The sequence below is a fragment of the Ambystoma mexicanum genome, chromosome 2p, assembly GCF_040938575.1.
Source record: "Ambystoma mexicanum isolate Mex_15411 chromosome 2p, UKY_AmexF1_1, whole genome shotgun sequence".
Taxonomy (NCBI): Eukaryota; Metazoa; Chordata; class Amphibia; order Caudata; family Ambystomatidae; genus Ambystoma; species Ambystoma mexicanum.
This window is the reverse complement of record NC_090923.1, coordinates 363,081,267-363,103,656: the sequence shown is the minus strand read 5'-3', so window position 1 is coordinate 363,103,656 and position 22,390 is coordinate 363,081,267. Positions and strand designations below refer to the sequence as shown.

General features: G+C 41.7%; 1 protein-coding gene across 1 annotated transcript in view; it reads right to left on the bottom strand.

Moving 5' to 3' along the window:
* ADAMTS9 (ADAM metallopeptidase with thrombospondin type 1 motif 9) overlaps positions 1–22,390 on the bottom strand; it is a 1,221,593-nt gene that overhangs the window by 93,569 nt on the left and 1,105,634 nt on the right. Inside the window, exons 36-37 of the mRNA XM_069643707.1 lie at positions 14,003–14,136; positions 7,472–7,563 (exon numbers count right to left, since the gene is read on the bottom strand). Coding sequence (XP_069499808.1) covers positions 7,472–7,563; positions 14,003–14,136 — 226 coding nt within the window. The remainder of the gene's footprint in view (positions 1–7,471; positions 7,564–14,002; positions 14,137–22,390) is intronic.

The window sequence follows — 22,390 nt, the reverse complement described above, 5'->3', positions numbered from 1 at the left end:
GCTATGTGCAATGTTAAAAAGTTACAAAAGTAAAAGGCAAAACGTGAAACCCTAGTTTCTCAGAGCTTATAGGCTGAAAGACTGATCATTCCCCATAACAAATGAGCAAAAGGCCATGGGAGTTCCCTGTAAAAGGCCAGGACACATTCAAAAACAAAAGCAAAATATTTGGGGGTCTATGGAACTATGGAGGGGAAAGTTGCCAAAAGAGAAATCTTTCCTAACAGAAGGTGCCAGTGGAGATGGCATAACTGCCAAACGCAGGGAGGAGAGAGACGGTATGTTCACCCTAACAGGTCTACTTTAGAGTCAAAGGGGGCAATTGGGACTAGGGGGGATATCAAAGCAGGCGCAACATAGAAGTCTGGTAAGACATAGTGGAGAGAACATGGAAACGGGGTGGGACCAGGAGCCACAGTACCAAAGAAATCGTTTTGTAAAGCTCAACAGCCTCATCCTTGAGTTCACAAAACTCCTAACACAGTACCACTCTGGTTTAGTTGCTTGGCTCCACTGTTTGATGCCCTCTGTGACCAGCCTCCACCTTTGTGCATGCTCTACGATCTTCCACCAGCTTCGGCCAACAGGGCAGCAGAGTGAATCCCAATATCTCGGCAAGCAGGGGTGTTGCCAGGTCTAGAAAAGATCTGGGACTACACTAATGTCAGGACTGTCATGATTCAGGGCTAGCTAGTCTTTTGGTTGTAGTCTCTGAACTTCTATTTGGGGCTACAACCAAAAGACATGGGGCTATAGCTCCATCATCCCCCTCCTAGCAACGCCTGTGTCGGCAAGTGCGCAGACGCCAGAGGTCCATGGTGCAGCTTCTTACTCCAGTGGTCTGTGACTGGCTACGCCCCTTGGACAGTGAAAAAGCACGTCTGAACCTTTGTGGAGTACAGATGCCTGTTGTGCCTGTGGCCAAACACCAAGCTCACCACCATCAATGCTGCTGGCATCACCACGCAAGTGTGGTGCATCCATGACTTATGCATCACTCATACCCATATCAAGTAGGAAACGCGTAAAATCTCCATACACACTATCTGCAGTAAATGCACATCTTTCGCCAACAATATCCCCTCCCAGCAACAATTTGTTTTGATCTCAGAGGATTCAAAAAATGTCACCCATTCCTTTCAATAGCGTGTCAAATTTGTGAATATGCTAGAGTTGAGAAATGCACTAAAGCCTGGTTCGTGTTTAATTAAACTGCATACATTTAATCTAGACAAATGAGTTTCATCCAGGACATTTTGCGGACCAACAAATTGTTAATTGATGCATTGTTAGGTTCCTGGGAATTTGTACAAACTATGTTTTAAATGTTTCAATATATTTAACGTACGTTTTGAAAATAGTGTGTAAGGTTTGTTTTTCTAAACAAATAAGCACTTAAATAAGTAGAATACACTAAACACAACAAATAACTGCAAGTGGGCAATAGGGCTGAACAAAGGGTTAAGTTTTTTCTTCATAAATGTTCCACCAGAAAGAGGGTTCTATTTCCTCACTCCCCTATAAATTGAGTATTTAGCCATCTACTATGAATTAGCGAGAATGGTAAAATGAAAAAAATCAGAAATATCTTGATTGCATTTGCTTTAAGTTACACCGCCAAAGGTTTATTATCTGAATTGGAGCCCCTCTAATCGGGTTGGCTACCTATAGAGGGCACTCCAATTCTATATCAGAAATGAAATTTCATCCACATGTGTGAATGCTTGTGTTGACGCCATGTGTGTTCCCATCGTATATCTTATATTTTGATTTTTTTACAGTGCAGACTTCTACTCCTCAATTGGACAGAAGATCCCAATGCTGCCCCATTAACTAGTCAAGGTAAGTGCGGCCAAGGCCAAGAAAGGTAGATGAAAGGCTGGATTGCGTAGATGAACTCCCAGAAGTGTCCAGTCACAGGCCAAGAGGAACCCCTGCCTCCCACACCAGTATTTTCGTTGTTGTTAATTTGTTTATTAGAGTTTAACAAACAAAACACAACAGTAACAGCAAAGGAACTTCCACAGAACACCACACATTAGTACACCATCTGTACACACAAGAGGTCAACATGTCAGTCAAAGTGTGGCTTCAGAGGGGAACTTGAGGGTAAGGAAAATAAATGAACGCACAGGTACCCAGGAGAAGTAGCATTAACATGCCCCCCCCACTCCGGAGGAAGGCCCGGGCCGGACATCAAAATTTGGGTATATGGACCCCATATGTCCGGGAGCCGGGAATGAAGCGGCATGGTCCGCATAAAGGCCACTTTATAGTCATAGCAGTGAAGGCATGCCCTTAAACACCCACACCAGAAAAATTCAACCCACTCCCGTCCGTCCATCTTCCATCAACTGGGGTCAGCTGGGCTCATCGTCTCCAGGAAACCAAGGTCGAAATGACAATTAGTTATTTTATTCTAACAGTGCTTGCTACTCTGTGACAACACAGGGCACCTGGCATGATCATGGACTGGTACAGGGGGATGCTCAAGGTCACTATGACCTGCACACATTTCACTCATCCCTGTTGCATCGTTCGGCTTCCACCCTCGATTTTGAACTATAATGTATGCCTCCCCACACCTTGCATTACAAATCATTCCATTGTAAGGTAAGGATAGGGTGACCATTCTCTTAGATCTTTTATGGTTGCTTCGAGCTGTGGGCAGGGTAGTGGAGTTGGTCAAAAGCTATTGTCAGTAGTTCATATGGCATTACTGCTTTGCCAGAGCATTCTTGACACCATAACAAATCTGTCGTGGACTATTTGCACCCTCTTTCGGGCCACATTTCCTTTTCTTCACTTGGCGCTTTACTTTGCAGCTCGATAAGCTGTGCAACAGGCAATGCTGTATACGGAATGTTTTGATGATCATGTGTTGGTGTCGTCAGGACATATTCGGTAATGACTGGGACAAGAAGATCGGTCGCGTTTCCCAGTGAAATTTCATCTGTGTTATCGGTGTGGGTGGAGCATTTGATGACCATCACCACAGAGGGTTGTGACATCGCAGAAATCAATGTATCTTGCAGTGCGGCATGTTGGGCGGTCACGTGGCAGCCTTGTGATGCTTGTAGTGCTTCAATTAGTGCCACAAGCTCTGCTGCTCAGGACAAATAATGCATGGGTAGTCTTTTCATCACTAGTGTTTCAAATTCACCTCCCTTGAGGTGCACTACTGCCACGCCTGTATGCCTTTGTCCTGTCTCTTGATCAAATGTCACTGACCCGTCAATAAAGAGCACCTCCCCCTCCTTCAATGGGCTATCCTTTGCTTTAGGAATGTCATCCTCCTCCCCTTCATATTTGGCAAAGTGATGTACATACTTCTGTCAGAAAAGTGGCGGGGTTCACCGTTTTTCATTGCACAACATGAATGTTTGGGCTTGAGAGGATAATCTCCTATGCCAATGCTCTCTATTTTGTCAGGGTAGATTTTGATATTTCAAAAAAGGCAAATATGGAATACTCTACGTACATAGTGACTGAGCATCCCATTACGATTGTGGAACTCTTTTCGATTGCGAACGTAGCCACAGCAAGTGCTTGTTCACACGCAAATTGCCCTTGCATAACAGAGTCATGTGTGCCACTGTAATTGGCCAATGGCCTGTGGCCCATAGTACTTTTCTGGGTTATCACGGTGGTTATAAGGTTGCTGTTTAAATGTGAGAATATGTCAAATTCCTGGGTGTAATCTGGTGTGGCAATAACTGGGGCTGTGGATATTAGTTCCTTCAAATTATTGATATTTTGTGTTATGTCTGCTGTCCATTTGAGTTTGTGATTGCCTTTCTGTGCTTCTTCGAGGCCCTGCAGGAGCAGTCCTGTGTACTCTGCATAGTCTAGAATCCCTGCTCTGCAGTAATTGCACAACCCTAGCAATTTTTGCATGTCCTTCACTGTCCTTAAATGTCACCGGTCTGAGTCTATAGTGGGATCAATGCAAAGCACTGTACATCACTCAGACGCTTGCCTGTCTGTTCCTAGCACAACCACTCTTTTTGCAGATACCACCAACCCTTGTAGTTCTAGGGACAGGAACAGGACGAAAGATGAAATCCGCTGGCACTCTCCAACAGCCCTTGGCAATTTGTGGCACTGCCTCCACAAGTACTGTTATCCCATAGATAAACATGTCTGGGTCTATAGGTAGTCCCTCGGACCACCACTTCTCCTGCAATTGCATGTATTATTACCATGGCCCTCATTGCAAACATTGCTGGCGTGGTGCAAACAATGCCCTGATCAGTGAATGAGATTGTCATGTTCAACTTACTGAGCAGGTCCCTGGCCAGCAGGTTGACAGTGGAAGTCTCACAGTACAATAGCAGAGCGTGCACAAGCCTCCCCCCACTTTTTCATCCAAATCTTTTGTGTATGGAACCGTAAAAATAGCCCCAGAGAAGCCATGCATGTCGAGAGTTTTGCAAGATAGTGGGAAGTCCCCTTCACTGATGCATGGTTTCTCAGCGCCCGAATCAACCATAAAAAGATACTCTAAAACGAATGGAGGTAGACACATTGCCGAATCTTCAAAGGCAATACCGGAATGCTAGGGGAAGTATTGACTTAATACGCACCAAACAAGGAGAAAAAGGTTTACTGTACTTAAAGCAGAGGGTATTTATAAAAGAAAATAAAGCGGATAGAATGTTGGCCAGACAATTAAAACACAAAATGGTGGCCCAAACAATACAGGGGGTAGAAAACATACTAGGAAATAGAGTAACAATGACGGAAGAAACCATGACTCAGTTCCAAACATTTTATTCAGCCATACACAAATCAGACTGCTCAGATCAAGTGTTACACAAGGAATACTTGCTATCAACACAATTGGAGAACATTTTAGAAGTGGATAGAGCTATATTAGACAAAAATATTACTCGGGAGAAAGTAATGTATGTAATAGCTAATCTCCCTATGAATAAATCGCCAGGACCAGATGGTTACGTCACCTCCTTTTATAAAACGTTCTGATCAACCCTAGCTCCTGAACTAACAGATCTTTACAATTTGTTTGCCAAACGTGGCAGAATAACAAATTCAATGGAAGAGTCCAAAATAATCTAAATTACAAAACCAGGGAAAGACCCAGTTAAATGTGGGTCATAGCACCCGATTGCTCTCATGAATATTGACGCAAAAATATACACAAATATTCTTGCTAATCGACTTGAAGGCATTATGCCTAATCTTATCCACCCTGACCATACAGGATTTATAAAAGGAAAACAAACCCATGATAACATCCGGGGAATATGTCATCTTCTTGAAAAGGTGGCTAAAAAGGAAGACAAGGCCATATTGGTATCATTGGCCACCAAAAAAGCATTTGACCGCGAGGAATGGTCCTTCTTGTTTAACACCTTAAGCGCTATGGGTTTTGGTCCAAAATTATTTGCGATGATACGCAGTAACTATGTGAACCCTTCAGCCAGAATGTTCATATATGGTCATCTATCCTTGCAGAGGAATGAAGCAGGGATGTCCCCTTTCGCCTCTCCTTTATGCAATACACTTAGAACCTCTATTATTGCAGTGCCATCAATCAGATGCAATAGAAGGCATACCCTTTGGGGGGGAAACTCATAAGTTCATGGCATACGCAGATGATATGCTTCATGCAATCACTAAACCAGTATCTTCATTACCTGCGGCATTCGCTCAATTAGAAAAGTTTGGTAAAGTAGCCGGCCTCAAAATCAATATTAGAAAGTCTGAAATCTTAAACCTCGGGCTCAAACAAAGCAAACTGTCCAAAGCAATGGAAGTGTCACTGCTTCTTTGGAGGCTGAAAGGTAACCGGGTGTTAGGAGTAAACATTAGACGTTCACTGGGAGAACTATACTCTGCTAACTTCCACCCATTACTCACAGAGATTAAAAAGCTTGATCAATCTTGGTGTCCTCTTATGGTTTCATGGTTGGGTTGGATTAATTCGATGAAGATGGTAACCCTACCTAAAGTACTGTTTTTGTTACAGGCCCTTCTGTTTCGGATACCAGCTGCCTTTTTTCATACACTACATAAAACAATATCAAATTTCATATGGAATAACAAACCTCCCCGGGTTGCATTGAAAACGTTAATGCTTCCCCCAAATAGGGGAGGAGTGGGACTCCCTAACTTTAGAGAATACTATTGAGCAGCACAGCTGTGAGTAATTAAGGAATGGTCTGGGGCTGGTACTAATAAAAGATGCAGTCACATGGAAAGGGCTATAGTGGGGTCTAGAAGGGGAGCAAAACTATGAATGCCTAGGATAGACAGACCTCGCAACATACACCAAAGCAAGATTACTAGACTAGTGGAGGGAACATGGGATCAGGCAATCATGCAACATCATCTTACCTCGTTTCCCTCTCCCTTATTTGCGAATCAGCAATTTAACCCGGGACTACCTGTTAACTCCTTTTTGGAATGGAAAACAGGTAGGATGTACAAAGTTCTGGGATATGTTGTTGGGGCAGCCTCAAGGTCACTCACACCGTTTGAGCAATTTTTGACTTCGAATACAGGAGATAAACACTTGATTTCTAAACTGAACACATTTCTAATAGACAAACCTCTGTAAACTGCTCCTACTTATCAACAGGCCTTGGCAGAAACCCTGGGGTGTATTCCAACAGATGAAGCATAGTCCCGATTGTGATCAGATATCCCCAAAATGAATAGGTCTATACAGATCAGGAAGTTTTGGTTTAAACTAATGTTTCAGTGGCACTATACCCCGGAATGTCAACACAAGATTGCTCCATCAATCTGACCTCTTTGTTGGCGGGAATGCGGGGGGAGAGGAAATTGATAACATGTTTGGTGGTCCTGTCATAATTTATCCCAATTCTGGAGGGAGGCACAAGGGAACATGAAGGAAATATTTGCTTTCAAGACAGTGAGAGCCCTTAGGGAAACTCTGTTAGGTATGGCACAACAGGACAATTTACTTTGACCTATGTACAAGAGGAAGGCTTTGTTTATTCTTCAGTTGGCGGCCCTCCTGGTTCTGCATCAGAATTGGAAATCTGCTGACCCCCCCACATAAAAGACTGGTATCATAAATTATGGAACTTTGTACCTTTGGCATGGGTTAACTACTCTATTCAAGGAGTACAGGCCAAGTTTTCACGTGAATGGACTTCGGTGCTGAACATTTTGCATGGGGACTATATTGAACAATACTGTCTGTGGAACCTACAAATACTGGATATACTTTGAACTCAATAAAAGATTTGTTATCCTGTGTGCATGGGTGGGTGGAGGGATAGGACGATGGGGGAGGGGGTTTGGAGGGATAGGGAGGGACTGGGAAGGGTTGGGAGGGGAAATGTTGAGTTCATTTCAATTTGTTCTGTAAATTTGAAAATCCAATAAATAAAAAAAATAAAGAAAATGCAATTTAAGATTCATAATTTACATCTGTACTTTTGTATGATGCTTCCAGAAGCATGCCATCCATTAGTACCTGTGGGCATTTGGCAGCACTGTAGCAATCTCCGGCAGTAGCAAAAGGAACTGGTCGCCCATCGTGTGTCCGTGCAAATTGCAAATCCGTTGCTGTGAAAAACATGGTGTAGATACTAAAGTTAATACAAATAAATCATGCTGGTTCTTTCCTAATGAATGTACACATTTCTTTAAGGCTGCATTATGGACTATCAAAGTAATGCATACTTTACAGTGTGAGAGGGACTTGGGTTTTTAGAAAGAAAGGAGTCCCCATGTATTCCAACCAACAACATATTTCCAGTGGACCCTAGCTTCTGCAGTCCCTGATTGTCAATTGTTTCTTTGATTTCCAAATCTTGCACGCAATATGAGGTTGTATCACTGTTGTTCATTGTTTTCCCAAAAAACTCATAGTGATACTTAAATACTGATTCACCCACAATAAAGAAATATATAACATATGTAGATCTCATTTAACCATAAGTGGGAATTGATAAAACAAAAAGATTTTCTTGAATTGCTCAATTAATAATATACTATTGAACGTCCTTGCATTATTGTTTGTCATTTGCAGGCTCCTATATCCTAATTGGTGACTGCTTCTTACATGTTTCTGCCCTCTGATTAGTGGAAGACCTTCCTCAGGGGTGGTTAATATTGGCCTGCTGGGTTTGTTGAATCCATTCCTAAATTTGGGGAAATTCTCCTGTGCCCTACCTTGTACTAGCCACCTTGTACTAGCCAAGGCTGATCTACAGTAGGCATGACTGGCCAGGTACTGGTAAATTCTCTTAATTTCTTGTGTATTATACAAGGGGCTCTGATTCGTATTCTTGTACAAATATTCTTTTTCAGGAGACTGTGTTGGTGACAACTGGAAGTATCCAAACAACCACCCCAAACTGGAAGCACCTCAAACCTGTGTAACCCTTGCTAATGAAAATAGTGGTGGTTGTCACTAGGTGGCTTGAGAATCAGGATAATTAATGGGGAGGCCTAGAGAGTATCCTGATAAGGTCTTAGAGGCATCTAGAATTTTCCTGCAGCTCTGGACCTTAGTTGAAGGCAATCTCCACTATGAAATGACCTATAGAGCTCACCAACAGAGCTGTGACTCATGAAGAGGCTCCCCCTCATAGAAGAATAGAGAAGATGGTTGCTGTCCCACCCTTAAACCCAGGACTAAGGGCCAAGAAGAAGACACCATGAAAAGATCAGAGAAGAGGGTTGCAGGAACCACTAAAACAAGTCTATAAGCATGCAGGGTATTTTGTTAACCTGTGGGGAGAGGCCGAGCCCTAGAATTACATAGAACTGTTAGCACTTTTTATTTGGACACTCACTTTCCTGCGTGCCTCCTTATATTGAAGTTGTCCTGACGCACTACCCACATGCTGGAGAATCACCATCCTGGCAAATCTGTTTCAGTTAAAATACTCCCTATGTATTATTTTGGTCCAAATGTGTACACAGCTCCAAATAAAGCTTTTGATTATGAAATAATTGTGTTGGACCCTTTATTTGTCAATAAATATCAACCACATGGCAGGTGATGGCCATTTCTGCACGTAATTTGCATCACCATCCCTTTGGAATCATATGTCCAATTGGTGAAAACACTCAGAAAATCAGAAAACAATATAAAGCAAAAAATGCATGTTGACAATTAATTTATTATGGGAATCTTTTCCAACCTTGTCCACTACACCTTATCGCCCCAAGCCTTTTCTCTCCCCATCTCCACTTAAGCAATACTTTGGGTCTGAATGTCAGGGTTCCTTGTTATCAGGGACCCGTTGGAGCACTATATGCCTTTAGATGGCAATCATAGATTAATGTTCTAGTCTTCTGTTTCATTCGTCTTGCTGTCCCACATCATCACACTCCCTCCCAGAAGCAGGATTCCTATCCAAAGACCCAACTACTCGTGTAGCAATCATTCCTCATTACAGGTACTGTAGTTGTTGTTCCCTCGTATTCACCTAATATTCTGCCTTCGCTACCTGAGCGCTCTACCGTCCCGTTTTCACTCGCACATCCGAGTGCCACTCTCAGCCTAGCCTCTGCTCTTCCAGTGTTCTTTCTTCTCTTGCCAGCTCGCTCTTCTGAGCGTCTTGTTCCTCATCCTTGTTCCTGTTCTCTCAAGCTTTCAGCCTTCTAGATCTTGTTCCTGCTTGCTGTGAAGTATCCTACGGATCCCTCACTGAAACCCTGCCTAAAGTCTACTTCCAGGTGGCCAGGGGAATGCAGACGCTTCCTGATCTCAACCCTGATGGTGGTGTATTGTGGGAGGATCACCTGGGAGGAGACAGGGCCCATGGTGGTGAGGAGATTCCATGGGATAAGTAGGGCACAGTATTTTTCCTCTGGTAGGAAGACTCTTCCCAATGTACCTAAAGAAGTCATGGCTTATTGTCGTTGTAATGTCCCTGACTCCTATATTAAAACTAGAAATGTGGACACAAGTCTTATAAAAACTGAACAAGCCTTACCAAAGGAAATATCTTTTGTGGTATTCCAAATTAAACACCCTCCTTACTCCCAAGGTTACAATGTACAGGAATCTGGAAATGTTGTCTTTAATAAATTAACGCCCTTTATAACAACTCATTCCAACAGTCCTTTTCTTAAAGGGAAAATAAATCTACCCATAAAAAGAACTAAAATGTTAAAATAACTAACTTTATTGAATGGGACTACAAGTCCCCGAATCCCGCAGGTACTGGAACAAGGAAGAGGGCTGAAGAGGCATGCAGATGTAGCAGTCAGGCAATTAAGCCTAGTGGCCATTGCAATAGTCAAGCAATTGAGCTCAACAGCCCACACCTGAAAATTGTTAATGAACCGGGGGGTATAAAAGGCCCCCTCAGGAAAGGAAGAGTAGAAGGAGCTGGAATCAGAGCTGGACGGCAAGCTGTAGTAGTAGAAGTAGAGAAGAAGCACAAGGCTGGCAAATCACTTAGAAGTGGGAGCACAAGAGGGACACCAGAATGTGGAGACAGCAGATTTCACCTGCAAGTTCTTAGAGAGTCCTGTTCACCCAAAATCTGAAATGCGGAGGCTGCGCAGCAGAAGACATGCAGGAGATGAGGTTTTCCCCATGTGATTACAGAGCTGTGAATGGGCAGGAGACTGAGCCCAGAAGCAAGAGGAAAGCCAAGGGCCCCGGGAGGAAAAGGACCTCACAATGCGAGTGGACAGACTGGAGAGACCAGTGCAAGAGAAAGTTGTGGGACCCCAGTGAGAAAGAAGCAGTAAACGCAGTAGTGGAAGTCGGGAAAGCAGAGCAACCCGAGAAGCCAATGACTGAAGCACAGCATTGTAACAATTTGCGCAAGCATAACCGGTAACTGTTTCCAAATCCCAATTGAGTTGTGTATGACTTTATGCAAGCAGAGGCTGTTTGTTCTATTCAAAGTATTGTTCACAATGAAAATGTAGCACTTGCATATACTGTGAAAGTTCTAACATTCGGGGGAGGAAGGACAGCTCAGGGGCAACGTGTTTGTCTTGGAAGCAAGACAACTCAGCGCATCACAGCTACGAAACCAGATGCCCCCCTTAGAAACCACTCACTGGTATTAAGCGCATTAAAAAGAACAATTATAATAATTATAATAATGAGAGCTAAAGCCGTTGAAGTCCATTGTAGAACTACCTAAAGACTGCTGCTGTCTAACGGAGTGGTGGCATGTCCCTAATTAAGAAGCGGGAACGCTCTCTAAATCATTACCGAATACCTAATCTTGACAATATCAGAGGAGGTCGCGTGTCCAAATTGTGATTCCAAAGGGAAGCCAGAACATTATCCTTTGCCGTTACGCGGGAATACAATTCTCTCTTCATCTTTAAACTTGAAATCTACTTTAAAGAGAGGTTGTGTTTGACTAATTGTATTTTCAACTAAGAGGCTGAATCTTATATTTTATCCACAAGTGACATTCTTTACATTTCTCCAAAATAAAGAGTTTAAGCTATTGAAGAGAAAACCAAGTATTACCCAAGCCAAGAGGCAAAGCCTTCTTATAGTGAAACCACCCTTTCCAAGAGTTAAAGAGGTATCCAACTGCACCGTGAAGTTGTTAAATCTCAAGTAGCTTAAAAGACAAGTGTATCAGTATTACCTGAAGCTGAGAGAGGTTTTGGGGTATTTACTTGGGGCTGGTAACTAACAGAAATGTGTGAATAAATAAGGAAAATGGGGACATAATTGCTTGTCAATGGTTGTTGAAAGTAGACACAACCTATGACACCAAAGACTTCTCTGAAACCAAGGAGAAGTGAGTCTTATGGGGAGAACCAGTTTGTTATTGTAGCAGACAGACGTGAGAGGCAAAGAGGCTGCCCCCTTTGAGAACGTAATTAAAGAAAGAGTACCCTGCCTACCTGAAGAGGCTGAAGAGTCTTGTCAAAACCTGCCAAACCATTCAAAGTACTAGCTGTGGTAGTAGTATTTAAACTGTGGTGGTATAATACGTTGTCAGCAGATGTAACATTGAAGTGGTATGAACCAGTAACGTACTGTGGCACACAGGTGACTAGTCTCATGGTACCAACAGTAGATGTATGGTTATTGAAGTGGAAGTAGCTGCACAAAGAATACATCCTGACAAATATACCAATCTAAAGTTGTACATAACAAAGTCCTAACTATTGATGAAAGAACTGAATGTTGCTGACAGTGGGGAACATTACATCTTCTTGTGAACGGTGGCACATTATCAAGAAGAAGAGACAATTTATCATAACGAGAATTACCATTGGTGTTATTTCTTGTCTGGAATTTAGAAGTGGATCTTTCATTCAGGAACTAAAATTTGTTACCAGTTGATTTTTGTTTGATTAACATTTTTCTATGATTTGGAACTATCAAGAGCTGTTTCAAAACCTTTCTTTTCCTTTGTTGAACATTTTGAGTTAACTTTGAATCCTGGGGAAGGGACCTTACCCAGGACAGGTGAAGGCCATTCAGACGTGTTCATTTTGTTTACTATATTGTATTGTGTTAGGGAGAATTTTCATTTCTGTGCTAACCCCAGCTCTTTTGCTGGACTTAGGAGGTTGTGACTTTTTCAACCTCTCTCGTGCGTTTTTCCTGACTGAGATTTTTGTGTTTTACTGTTTTATGCAGTCTGACAAACTCCATAGGCATCTGCTTTTTGTATAGTGACACACAGCACCTTAGATGCAGTGCCACTGAGAATTCCCTTGGACTTCTCTGAATGTTTAAATACATTTTCTTGGGTGAACTACCATTCCCAAGAATAGCAAGATGATCCTCGTCTTACTTTTCTCTTTGTGGGACCAGCACACACCATCCTATGTGGAGTGCTGGGGGGTTACTTAGTAATCCCTATCCCACTTCTCATGTAAGATTGTTTGTTACACTAACCTACTTTAAATGGCTGGTGGCAGTGGTTTAAGTTTTTACTACCAGTGTGTATTTTTGCCGCAGGCTGAACCTTCAGCTGCAGTATAGCACCTGTGGTTGTCCATTTTCCCAAAATGGCCCCTGTTTTCTTTTTTCAGCATTTTATATTTGTTAGTTTCTTATGGGCTCTTTCTCTGTTAGTTGATACAGGTTGGAGTCCCTTGTGTGTTTTGACTTTGGCGGGCTTCAGCCCTGAAGCCCGCCCAGGCTCCAGTGTCTCTGGAAAGGCAGCAAGTGAGGGAGGGTCCTGGACTAATGATCTTTGCAGAAGGGTCAGACTGAGATCCCTGGAAAGGTCCAGTCCAAGAGACAGAGGATCACCCATCTCCCCAGGTGAGGCTGACACTGAACCACAAAACATTTTTTTCCAGTTAAATGTATGCCTTATGCCTGGGAAATGGGGTAAATTGCTCCAGCGCATGTTTCATGCAATTCTCAAAAGGGCTTGTGCTTGACTGACAAAACGATTTCCGTACTTTCTATGCAGTTGACTAATCACAAAATGCAACACAGAGAGGCATCTGGAATAGGTGCTTTCAATGGTGGGTCACATGATAAGTGTACACCCACAATGGTGTGTCATAGATAGTATTCAGAAACTGTTACTACTCTCAACGAAAACCTATCAGTTTTTGTTTACTTTAACCCACATGCTTTGTTGTGAGAAATGTGCATGTCAAAATGTTGGTTTACAGATAGTGGGATGTACGACACAAAGTGTAAATCATGGGAAAAATATGTTGATGTGTGAGGATTTTTTTGGGGAAAAATGTTTCCCCTAGGACTGCCACAGGGCAAGTTGCCCCAGTTATGCCCAAACCAAAACAGGCTACATTTGCTCGTTTGTGAATCCAGTGCAATTTACACTTATAATCTGTCTAGTATAATGTATGCTTAGCTTCCCTCACTGTCTTTGTGAATGCTGTTTTCCTATGACAGTGCAGCCAGACCTTGGTGTAAATTGCTCCAGGAACAGCTTTCACCGGATAATGGTGTGCATTGGGAATTCGCCTGCGCAGGTAGCACTAATGGATTCAACCCATGTCACATTCATAATACAACTATCACTCACTGACAGCAGCACTTACTTTAGTGAAGTGATTCAATTGTACTCACTTATGATTTGCATATTGGTCAGGTCCAGCCTTACTTTGCTGAAAGTAGAGAGACCAGCTGCTGTGTAATCCTTTCTGCAGTGGCAGTCTTCTCTTCTGCTCCCATTATGTGGACATTCGGTAGGATTGTGTAGCCTAGTGCAAAAAGAGCCTTCAATTCGCAGAAATACATATTGGGACATGTACAATATCAAGCGCATAATCTTGCTTTTTATGCTCACAAAACGTTCAAGTGTTACAATACATTCAAATCAATGGAATTTAAAGATACATACAGATCCTACATGAAATATCAAATTGGCACATTGAAGGAACTTCAAAATCTTCTAAAGATGTATGTTGCTAACAATTGACAGAATATTAACAGCATCATAGTGAATCCAGCCTTTGAAAGATATATATAATATGAGAAATTGTCCAAAAAGGAAATCAGCAAATGGTGGGAGGAGCATTCGCTCCAGAATTATATAGATGTAAAAAGAATACCAAGGGGGTTGAGGATTTTGACGACACCGTCTTTTGAAGAGCAGGACCCCGAAATGTTGGAAGAATGGGGTGCTGCAACCAATTCATGCTCCAAAACCCTACTGGAAATATTGGTGAAATATGCAGGGAATGACAGAAAAAAGATCCCAACGAAGATTTCGGAAGTTGAAAAGAAACTAGGAAAAATAAAGCTGGGCGAGGACAGCGTGAAATTGAAAGTCAATATTGACAAGAATCTCATTGTCTTCGAGGAAGAAATTCAACAAAGAAAGCAGCGCAAATTCCTGAGAGATAAAGAGGACTATCAAAATGGTCGTGTCTACACTTTTGCTAGACGGTTCGATCAAATGAGGGCACAGACGAAGGCACAGAAGAAACCCACTGCCGAGAATAGAGCCGGCACCTCCAATGAAGACTCCACAGCCTCTGAATCCGATGTGGTAGAAAGTGAAAATGAGGAACCTCCAGTTAGACTAAATTTTTTAGAAGAGATGCGCTTGCTTTGTCAGGATGGAAGGGCAAACAAGCAGACTGGAGGAGGCAAAACACGGGGACAAGCTCAAGGAGGAAGACAAAAACGAGGAGGGGGCAGAGGGGTCAAAAAACCGACAAGGAATACCTCAGGGCGATCACTGCGCTCTGGGAATTAAAAGAAACAACCGTGGAAAAAAGTCTGCAAATGTCCATTGTCAATTTGACCACACATACCCTAACGGAAACACAACGCTCAGTGCTAAGTTTGGGTCTGAATTTCTGTCTCGCATCAGAATATGACTATCCGCAGACCAGGATAGACTTTGACCAATATATACGGAAAATAAAACTACGGAAATTCTTTATGATGAATCCTGTCAAAGAGAAGAAACGAATTGCCCAAACAGGGCGGACTGACCTCTCTAAAGCAGATCTGGACACTTTATCCACTCTCATATCCCTACAGGAGAATAGAGATCCAACTTTTGAACCAGCAGAATTCGATTTGGATGAATTGGATATCAATATGGATTGGTATAAAAGTACGAAATTGAAAAAAAAATCCAAGTTCATGCCCCCTATGATCATAGGAGGCACTGTGGAAACATTTCAAAATTTGGTGATAGATGACCTGAAAAAGATAAGACATAAGGAGGCGAGAAAATATAAACCCAACATTGGAAAAGGATATACGCAAGCTCTGAAAGAACTGAATCTCTTGCCCAATTGTATCATCAAGGCGTCAGACAAGGGCAGAAACATTGTGCTGATGACCCGAGATCAATACATACATGAGGCCAATCGGCAATTGAATGATACAACTTGCTACGAAAAAGTTAGTGACAATCCTATGAAGGATTTGGAATTAAAAGTACAGACGTTCCTCAACAAATGGGTAGAAATAGGAATGCTGGAAGATGATGACATAAAGTTTCTCTACAAATCTCACTCTATAACCCCGACAATATACTTCCTGCCTAAAATACACAAGAATATCTCTAAGCCTCCGGGGAGACCCATCGTTACATTAACAGGGTCATTATTAGAAAACATGTCTAAGTACATTGATGAGTCTTTGTTTCCCTTCGTCTTAACATTACCCTCATATCTGAGAGATACGAAGGACTTCTTATCGAAGATCAATGAATTACCCTGTGAATCGGACTTTCTATTGGCCACGATGGATGTGGTTTCTTTATACACGTCCATCACACATGAGCAAGGGATCAAAGCCTGTACTCATTATTTGAATACCAGGTCGTTGAATTTTTCCAAACATTCCGAAATGATCTTGGCCATGATACATCTGTGCTTAACGAACAATGTTTTCTTATTTAACCAAAAGTACTACAGACAGAAGCAAGGTACCGCGATGGGAACGACTTTTGCCCCGTCATACGCAAATCTCACAATGGGATATTGGGAGAAATATGAGGCATGGAAGGAAAGTAACGAAAAGTTCACGAATAAGGTGATCATGTGGCTACGCTACATTGATGATTTATTCATCATATGGAAGGGCTCTCCAAAGGACTGGATGGACTTTGTGGAACATCTAAACAAAAATGAGTACAATCTAAAGTTCACTGAAACTCACAATCCCAAGGAAGTTGTGTTTCTGGATGTCACGGTCCAAATTGATGAGGGGAAAATAAAAACGAAACTGTTCCGCAAACCAACAGGAACAAATGCCCCATTACACGCGAACAGTGCCCACTGCAAAAATCTAATCTGGAGTATTCCGTACGGCGAATTCATCCGTCTCCGAAGAAATTGCTCGGAACTCAGCACTTATGACGATGAGAGTAAAATCACAGCCTGGGGTTTTAAAAATCAGTGCTATCCCAAACGAATCATCGAGAGAGCCTATTTAAAAGCACGTCAATGCGAGAGGTCCATATTACTACTAGATCGTAGCAGTAAAACACCTAGTACGGATCAAGAAATCACAACTCGTCTGATCTTGACGTATGGACAATCTGCAAAATATATCAAGAGCATCATACGCAAACACTGGAATACATTGATAGTGGACCCGGACTTGAGACATTCATTGGGAGAATATCCTAATTTTGCCTTCCGAAAATGTCAATCTATTAAAGACAAACTAGTAAGTAGTTTTATGCCACCAGACACAATACCCCAGCAGCCCACTTGGCTAAACAGTAGGAAGGATGGCTTCTACAAATGTAGAAAGTGTAAGATTTGTGAATATGCGGAGGAGTGCAGCACATTTCTACACCCCATACTCAAGAGAACTATTTCCATTGTGGACAGAATAACCTGTGACTCTGAGTACATAGTGTATGCACTCAAATGCACTTGTAATAAGTGGTACATAGGCAGCACCAAGTGCAAACTCAAGATTCGCATACAACAACACATAAGAGCCATCAAGAATCAAGACTATTCATATCCTATTGCTAAACATTTCTGGGAGAAACATGAAGGAAAATTAAGTGACTTTTCGTTTTTGGGGTTACAACAAGTGAAGATTGGACCAAGGGGAGGAGATAGAGAGAAACTGCTCAGACAACGAGAAACGAGAGTCATCATTGATTTTGAGAGCAAATTTCCATTGGGACATAATATCGATGAGGAACTTTATACATTCTTGGGCGAATAAATCATTGGGATGTTACTTTTTTCCCCCTCCTGGAAAATCAGTAAAAATAATTATGCACTGAAGATTACTAAGCCTTCCCTTAGAATTCCCCCCATGAAAGAGGGTTTTTTCGCCAGATGGGTTCCACTGGCGTTATTGTTTTTAATTATGTTTAGACTCAGGTTATCCCACCCCCTTATAGAGCCACATCAAATTAGCATGCCTGCCTGTCTTAGATGAGGGAGATGTCTATGATTGGGTGTTTTCATTAATTTCTTGTTAGCACCAGTCACTCTAACAAAAAGTATATATAACAATCTGTGGCAGATAATAGTAATGGTATGCCGCGGTAAAAATGAAATTGTATGCATTATGCATTGTAATACACTTCTGCGGTTTTGATTTTAACACCCAGTCTCCATGTTATATCGAGGAACTGAACCTATTTAAAAATGGCGGACAGCTTGAATAGGCAGAGGGCACTGACTTAATTTTAGTCCTACCTTTATTTTGAAGGTCAAATTGTAGGGGGAGGGTTTAAATACTGGGTCTTGGAAAACTGAATTCATGTGAACAAGCTACAAGCCGTAGCGAAACGCGTCATCACTGAGGTTTTCCTTTGTGTTGCTGGGCTGGAGGTTTCCACATGGAACTTTTAAATTTTATATTGAAATAAAGAAGATTTTTTAAACTGAACGACGGTGCAGCTGGCTTTTGTCACGAACGTTTTGGTTTACTCCACAATTACTCACAGTATCCTGGGAGTGCGGCTCGAGTTTGCGCCAATGTTTGGTGCAAGAAAAATTATGATATATATATATATATATATAGAGAGAGAGATTACAACCTACAAAATGTAAAGTTGATCAATGTTGGGAATGCCAAAATTAAGGTACAGAGATAGTCGTCAAACATGAAATCAGGCTACAGCAAAACCTGACAACACTAACGTTCACAATGGTTTTTTAAAACTTCTTATTATGCATTAGCTAAACCAAGTTAGTGTGTCATACATTTTTTAAAAAGCATAACATTTATGGTTACATACAATAAAAAAATAACATCAAGTTCATTATTACAAAAATTGTATTTATTTATTTTATTTTACTGGGCATTTGTAATGCACTTATATATCAAGAAATTGTGTTTCAAAACGCCCAAAATTCTATTTAAATGCATGTTAAAACTATCGGTACAAAGTATAAATTCAACCACAAAAAGGCATTCATTCCAATTCTAAGAGAAACTTACATTTTCTTCATCTAAAATTCATAATTTTTCTTTAATTGTCATCTTCATCATAATAATCATCAGCTTTATTGCGGTTTAGAAACATAAATGTACAATTTATTTGAATATCAATATAAACAAATAGATAATACATACGCAGTTAACAAGACATTAAGCATACACAATTAAACAGAAGTTGATTATTAAAATCTAATTTCTTTGTATAAAAAATGCCATGTACCCCTTATTTGTGGGATTGGTGTTGGTACACTAAAATGTGTTTCCTAGCACAACTTACATTTGGGATCCATGTTCCAGCTTTAAAAGATGATATACATAAGGTTCACATAAGCCAATGAGACAACAGTTATCTTCTCTAAATCAAAAAATACCCCCTTATTTAATATTAAATATATCATCTACACCAAAACATCATGATAATAAAACCCAATTAACCACTTTCATCTTGATATATGGATCCCCCATTACTGCACAAGACAGTCCTCCTTCTGAGCCATGCCCTGTGGATATATTTAACAATAAAGTGCAACATACTAAGATCGTCACATGTTTTACAAAATTCCAGTGCTTCAGACACCCTCCTGTACCTTTTAATCTGCAAATTGGCAGTAAGTACATTGCCCTTAGATCACTATATTTTAGGCATAGCAACATAACATGAATGACAGATTAATCCGGCGCTCCGCAACATTGACAGCCTGTACCATTTATGTTGTTCCATCCCTTCGTAAAGGAGGCTACACGCAGAGTTCCTGCTGTTACATCATATAATAATGAGCGGGCCAGACAGGGAGTAATCACATCCAGGTAACGCTATTATCCAAATAAGCCTTTTGCCTGCAGATAGAGCTGGCCACTAGGAAGGCTTGCACCGGTTGTCACCAAAGCCTGTCTGTAGTGCTCTCTACAGGCTGCCTTGATCACTTCCCTGCTCTCCGGGACTATACATCCTGGCCGCGCATAATATCAGTGAAGGCTCAATGCTGATGCCAGATCTTAATGTGCAACAGTCAAGGAACTGTGCGGATACCCCTAAGACCAAAACATTTGCCAACAACTCTTTAAACAAATGTTGGGAGGGTGCTGACCAAATGCGAGACCATAAACATAGGTAGTTTAGAGCTAATATTTGCTCTATCAGTCATGCATCGCATTCAAGATGCAATGTAGCATTTAGGGCATGGGTAGGTTGTGACATTATTGACTTTAAGAATGTATTCCCTATTGTGCCCAGGCTTAGCAAATGTTCACAGCCCCAGAGATCTGCACCATATACTGCTGCAGATACAGCTTTACACTGATACAGTTCCAGGAGCGGTGTCATAACTTGCTCTATAAAACAACCTTTTTTTGGAGGCAACCATGATTTTATATTTTGCGCTCAAAGATCTTAACTTAAGTACATCAACGGCTGGTCTCGTTTTCAAGCAATCCAAAATATCCTTCTTGCAGGACCGGCATTCTGCATCATACCAATAATTATTTGTTGTGCCCTGCTCCAATTCAACCCATTCTATTTCCACATGCACTTTCGCTTGCCCTTTTCCCTCAGAAGACTAAAACCTTTGTTTTACTCTTGTTAATCTCCAGGCCAAGATTTACAAGTCCTCGCGAAGACCGATGCAGTGTGTCTTATGCCCATAGGCGATGTTGCCAACAACACTGCATCATCTGCAAAGACGAGGCCTGGAAAACGAACACTGGGAGGGTCCTTACCACTGGTCACCAACAGATCAATTAGCCTGTTTGAATACATACAAAAAGGAGCAGAGCAAGCACACAGCCCTCTCTAACCCCTCAGCTGACATTAAATCTTTGTGTTTTCACCACTCGATCCCCATCTAACAGAAACTCTATTCTTAGAATGGATAACTACCAAAAAACCTGGAGGAAGGTTGTAGCCCTGTAAGACCTGCCATAATTTGCCACAAGAAACAGAATCAAAGGCTGCTTTTAGGTCAGTGAAGACTGAATATAACGTACAGTTGTTTAGGCGTGTGCATTGTTCCACAAGTAAGCTAAGCCTCAGACACTGTTCAGTAGTTCCCATTCCCTGTTGGAAACCCACCTGTAATGGATCAACTATACCTGTCAATGCCACCCATTCTTGGAGGTATCCAAGGATTAATTTGGCATGCATATTTCCCCGCCCCATCTAGGAGGGAAATTGGCCGTAATTTTCTGGTTGATCCTTACACCCCTTTTTAAAAATTGGCACGATATGGCATCACGCCAGCTGTCAGGGACTAGGCCTGTTGTAGCCAATGACATTACTAACTCTTGTCATCACAGGGCCCCATATTTCCAATGAATGTTTGAAAATATCCACAGGTATGCAGTCGGGACCAGAGGCCTTTCCACCCCCAAAGGCTGTAATAGCCACAACCACTTGCTCCACACTCACTTTGACCTCTGAGGCTTGCCCAGGCTGTGCCCCTACCTGTAATCCCAAACTGATTATATCACCACAGAGCACCGGATCTTTATACAAATTGGAGAAATGACCCTTCCAAATGTCCAGGGCTATGCTATTAGGCATTACACTGTCTTCATCAGAATACATACCCATTATCATCTTCCCTAAGGGTTGTGTGTCATTTGTATTGCTAACCTCCAACAGAGTTTCACAACTTGCTCTATAAAACAACCTTTTTTTGGAGGAAACTATGATTTAATATTTTGCCCTCAAAGATCTTAACTTAAGTCCATCAACAGCTGGTCTCTTTTTCAAGCAATCCAAAACAGCCTTCTTGCAGGATCAGCATTCTGCATCATTCCACCCCTGGGCTAATTTAGCAGGTTTCTTAACCTTTCCTCCTGGCTTGGTGAATACTGGATAAAGGGCTATTACCAAATCATCATAATGAGCCAACAAATCCTACAACCCCCCAGCAATCTTGATATGTCCTATAATTCCTGAGTATATGCTTGGCAGCCAATCCTTATTCATCACCCTGCCCAATTAACAGCCCTTCTCATAAGCCTGCAGTTGCCAGTAGTTATAGAATTGGCATCTAAAGCAGCCCTGACAGGATAATCAGTCACTGCAGCAACACTACACGTAATAGGTCTGTGATCACTCTCATATTGTTCGAGTTAACCCTTTATGTCCCAGGAATTTTAACAAGGCGATCGTGAAACTGACTTTGTGCACAAATCTGCCAAAGATCGTGCCCCTTGCGCCCGGCAAAGCTCCACATATGTATACTAAATGTTCTCTCATGTGTAAAGAATCCTTCTCATTACAGAGAGAACAATGATCATAGGTCGAGTACTTTCCTGAGCGAATATATCATAACATTAAAAACTTTAGCCTGCAGTTGAGGAATTGTGGCCACCAAAAAGAGTTAGGACATTTTGCTAGATATACAGGCAGAGCGCCCAACGCTTTGTCACACCTACTGGATAGCTCATATGTTTGCATCTGTTTAATTGTGGCAATCAAATCTTCATGAAAGTGTAGTTTCTTTGTCAAGAATGGAGTGGCCACCAGTAGTTCAGCGTTGAGGTTATGGATGTTTAATATTGTCTCTGCATTCGCTTAAAGGAGACAACAGTTCTTGTTTGTCATTT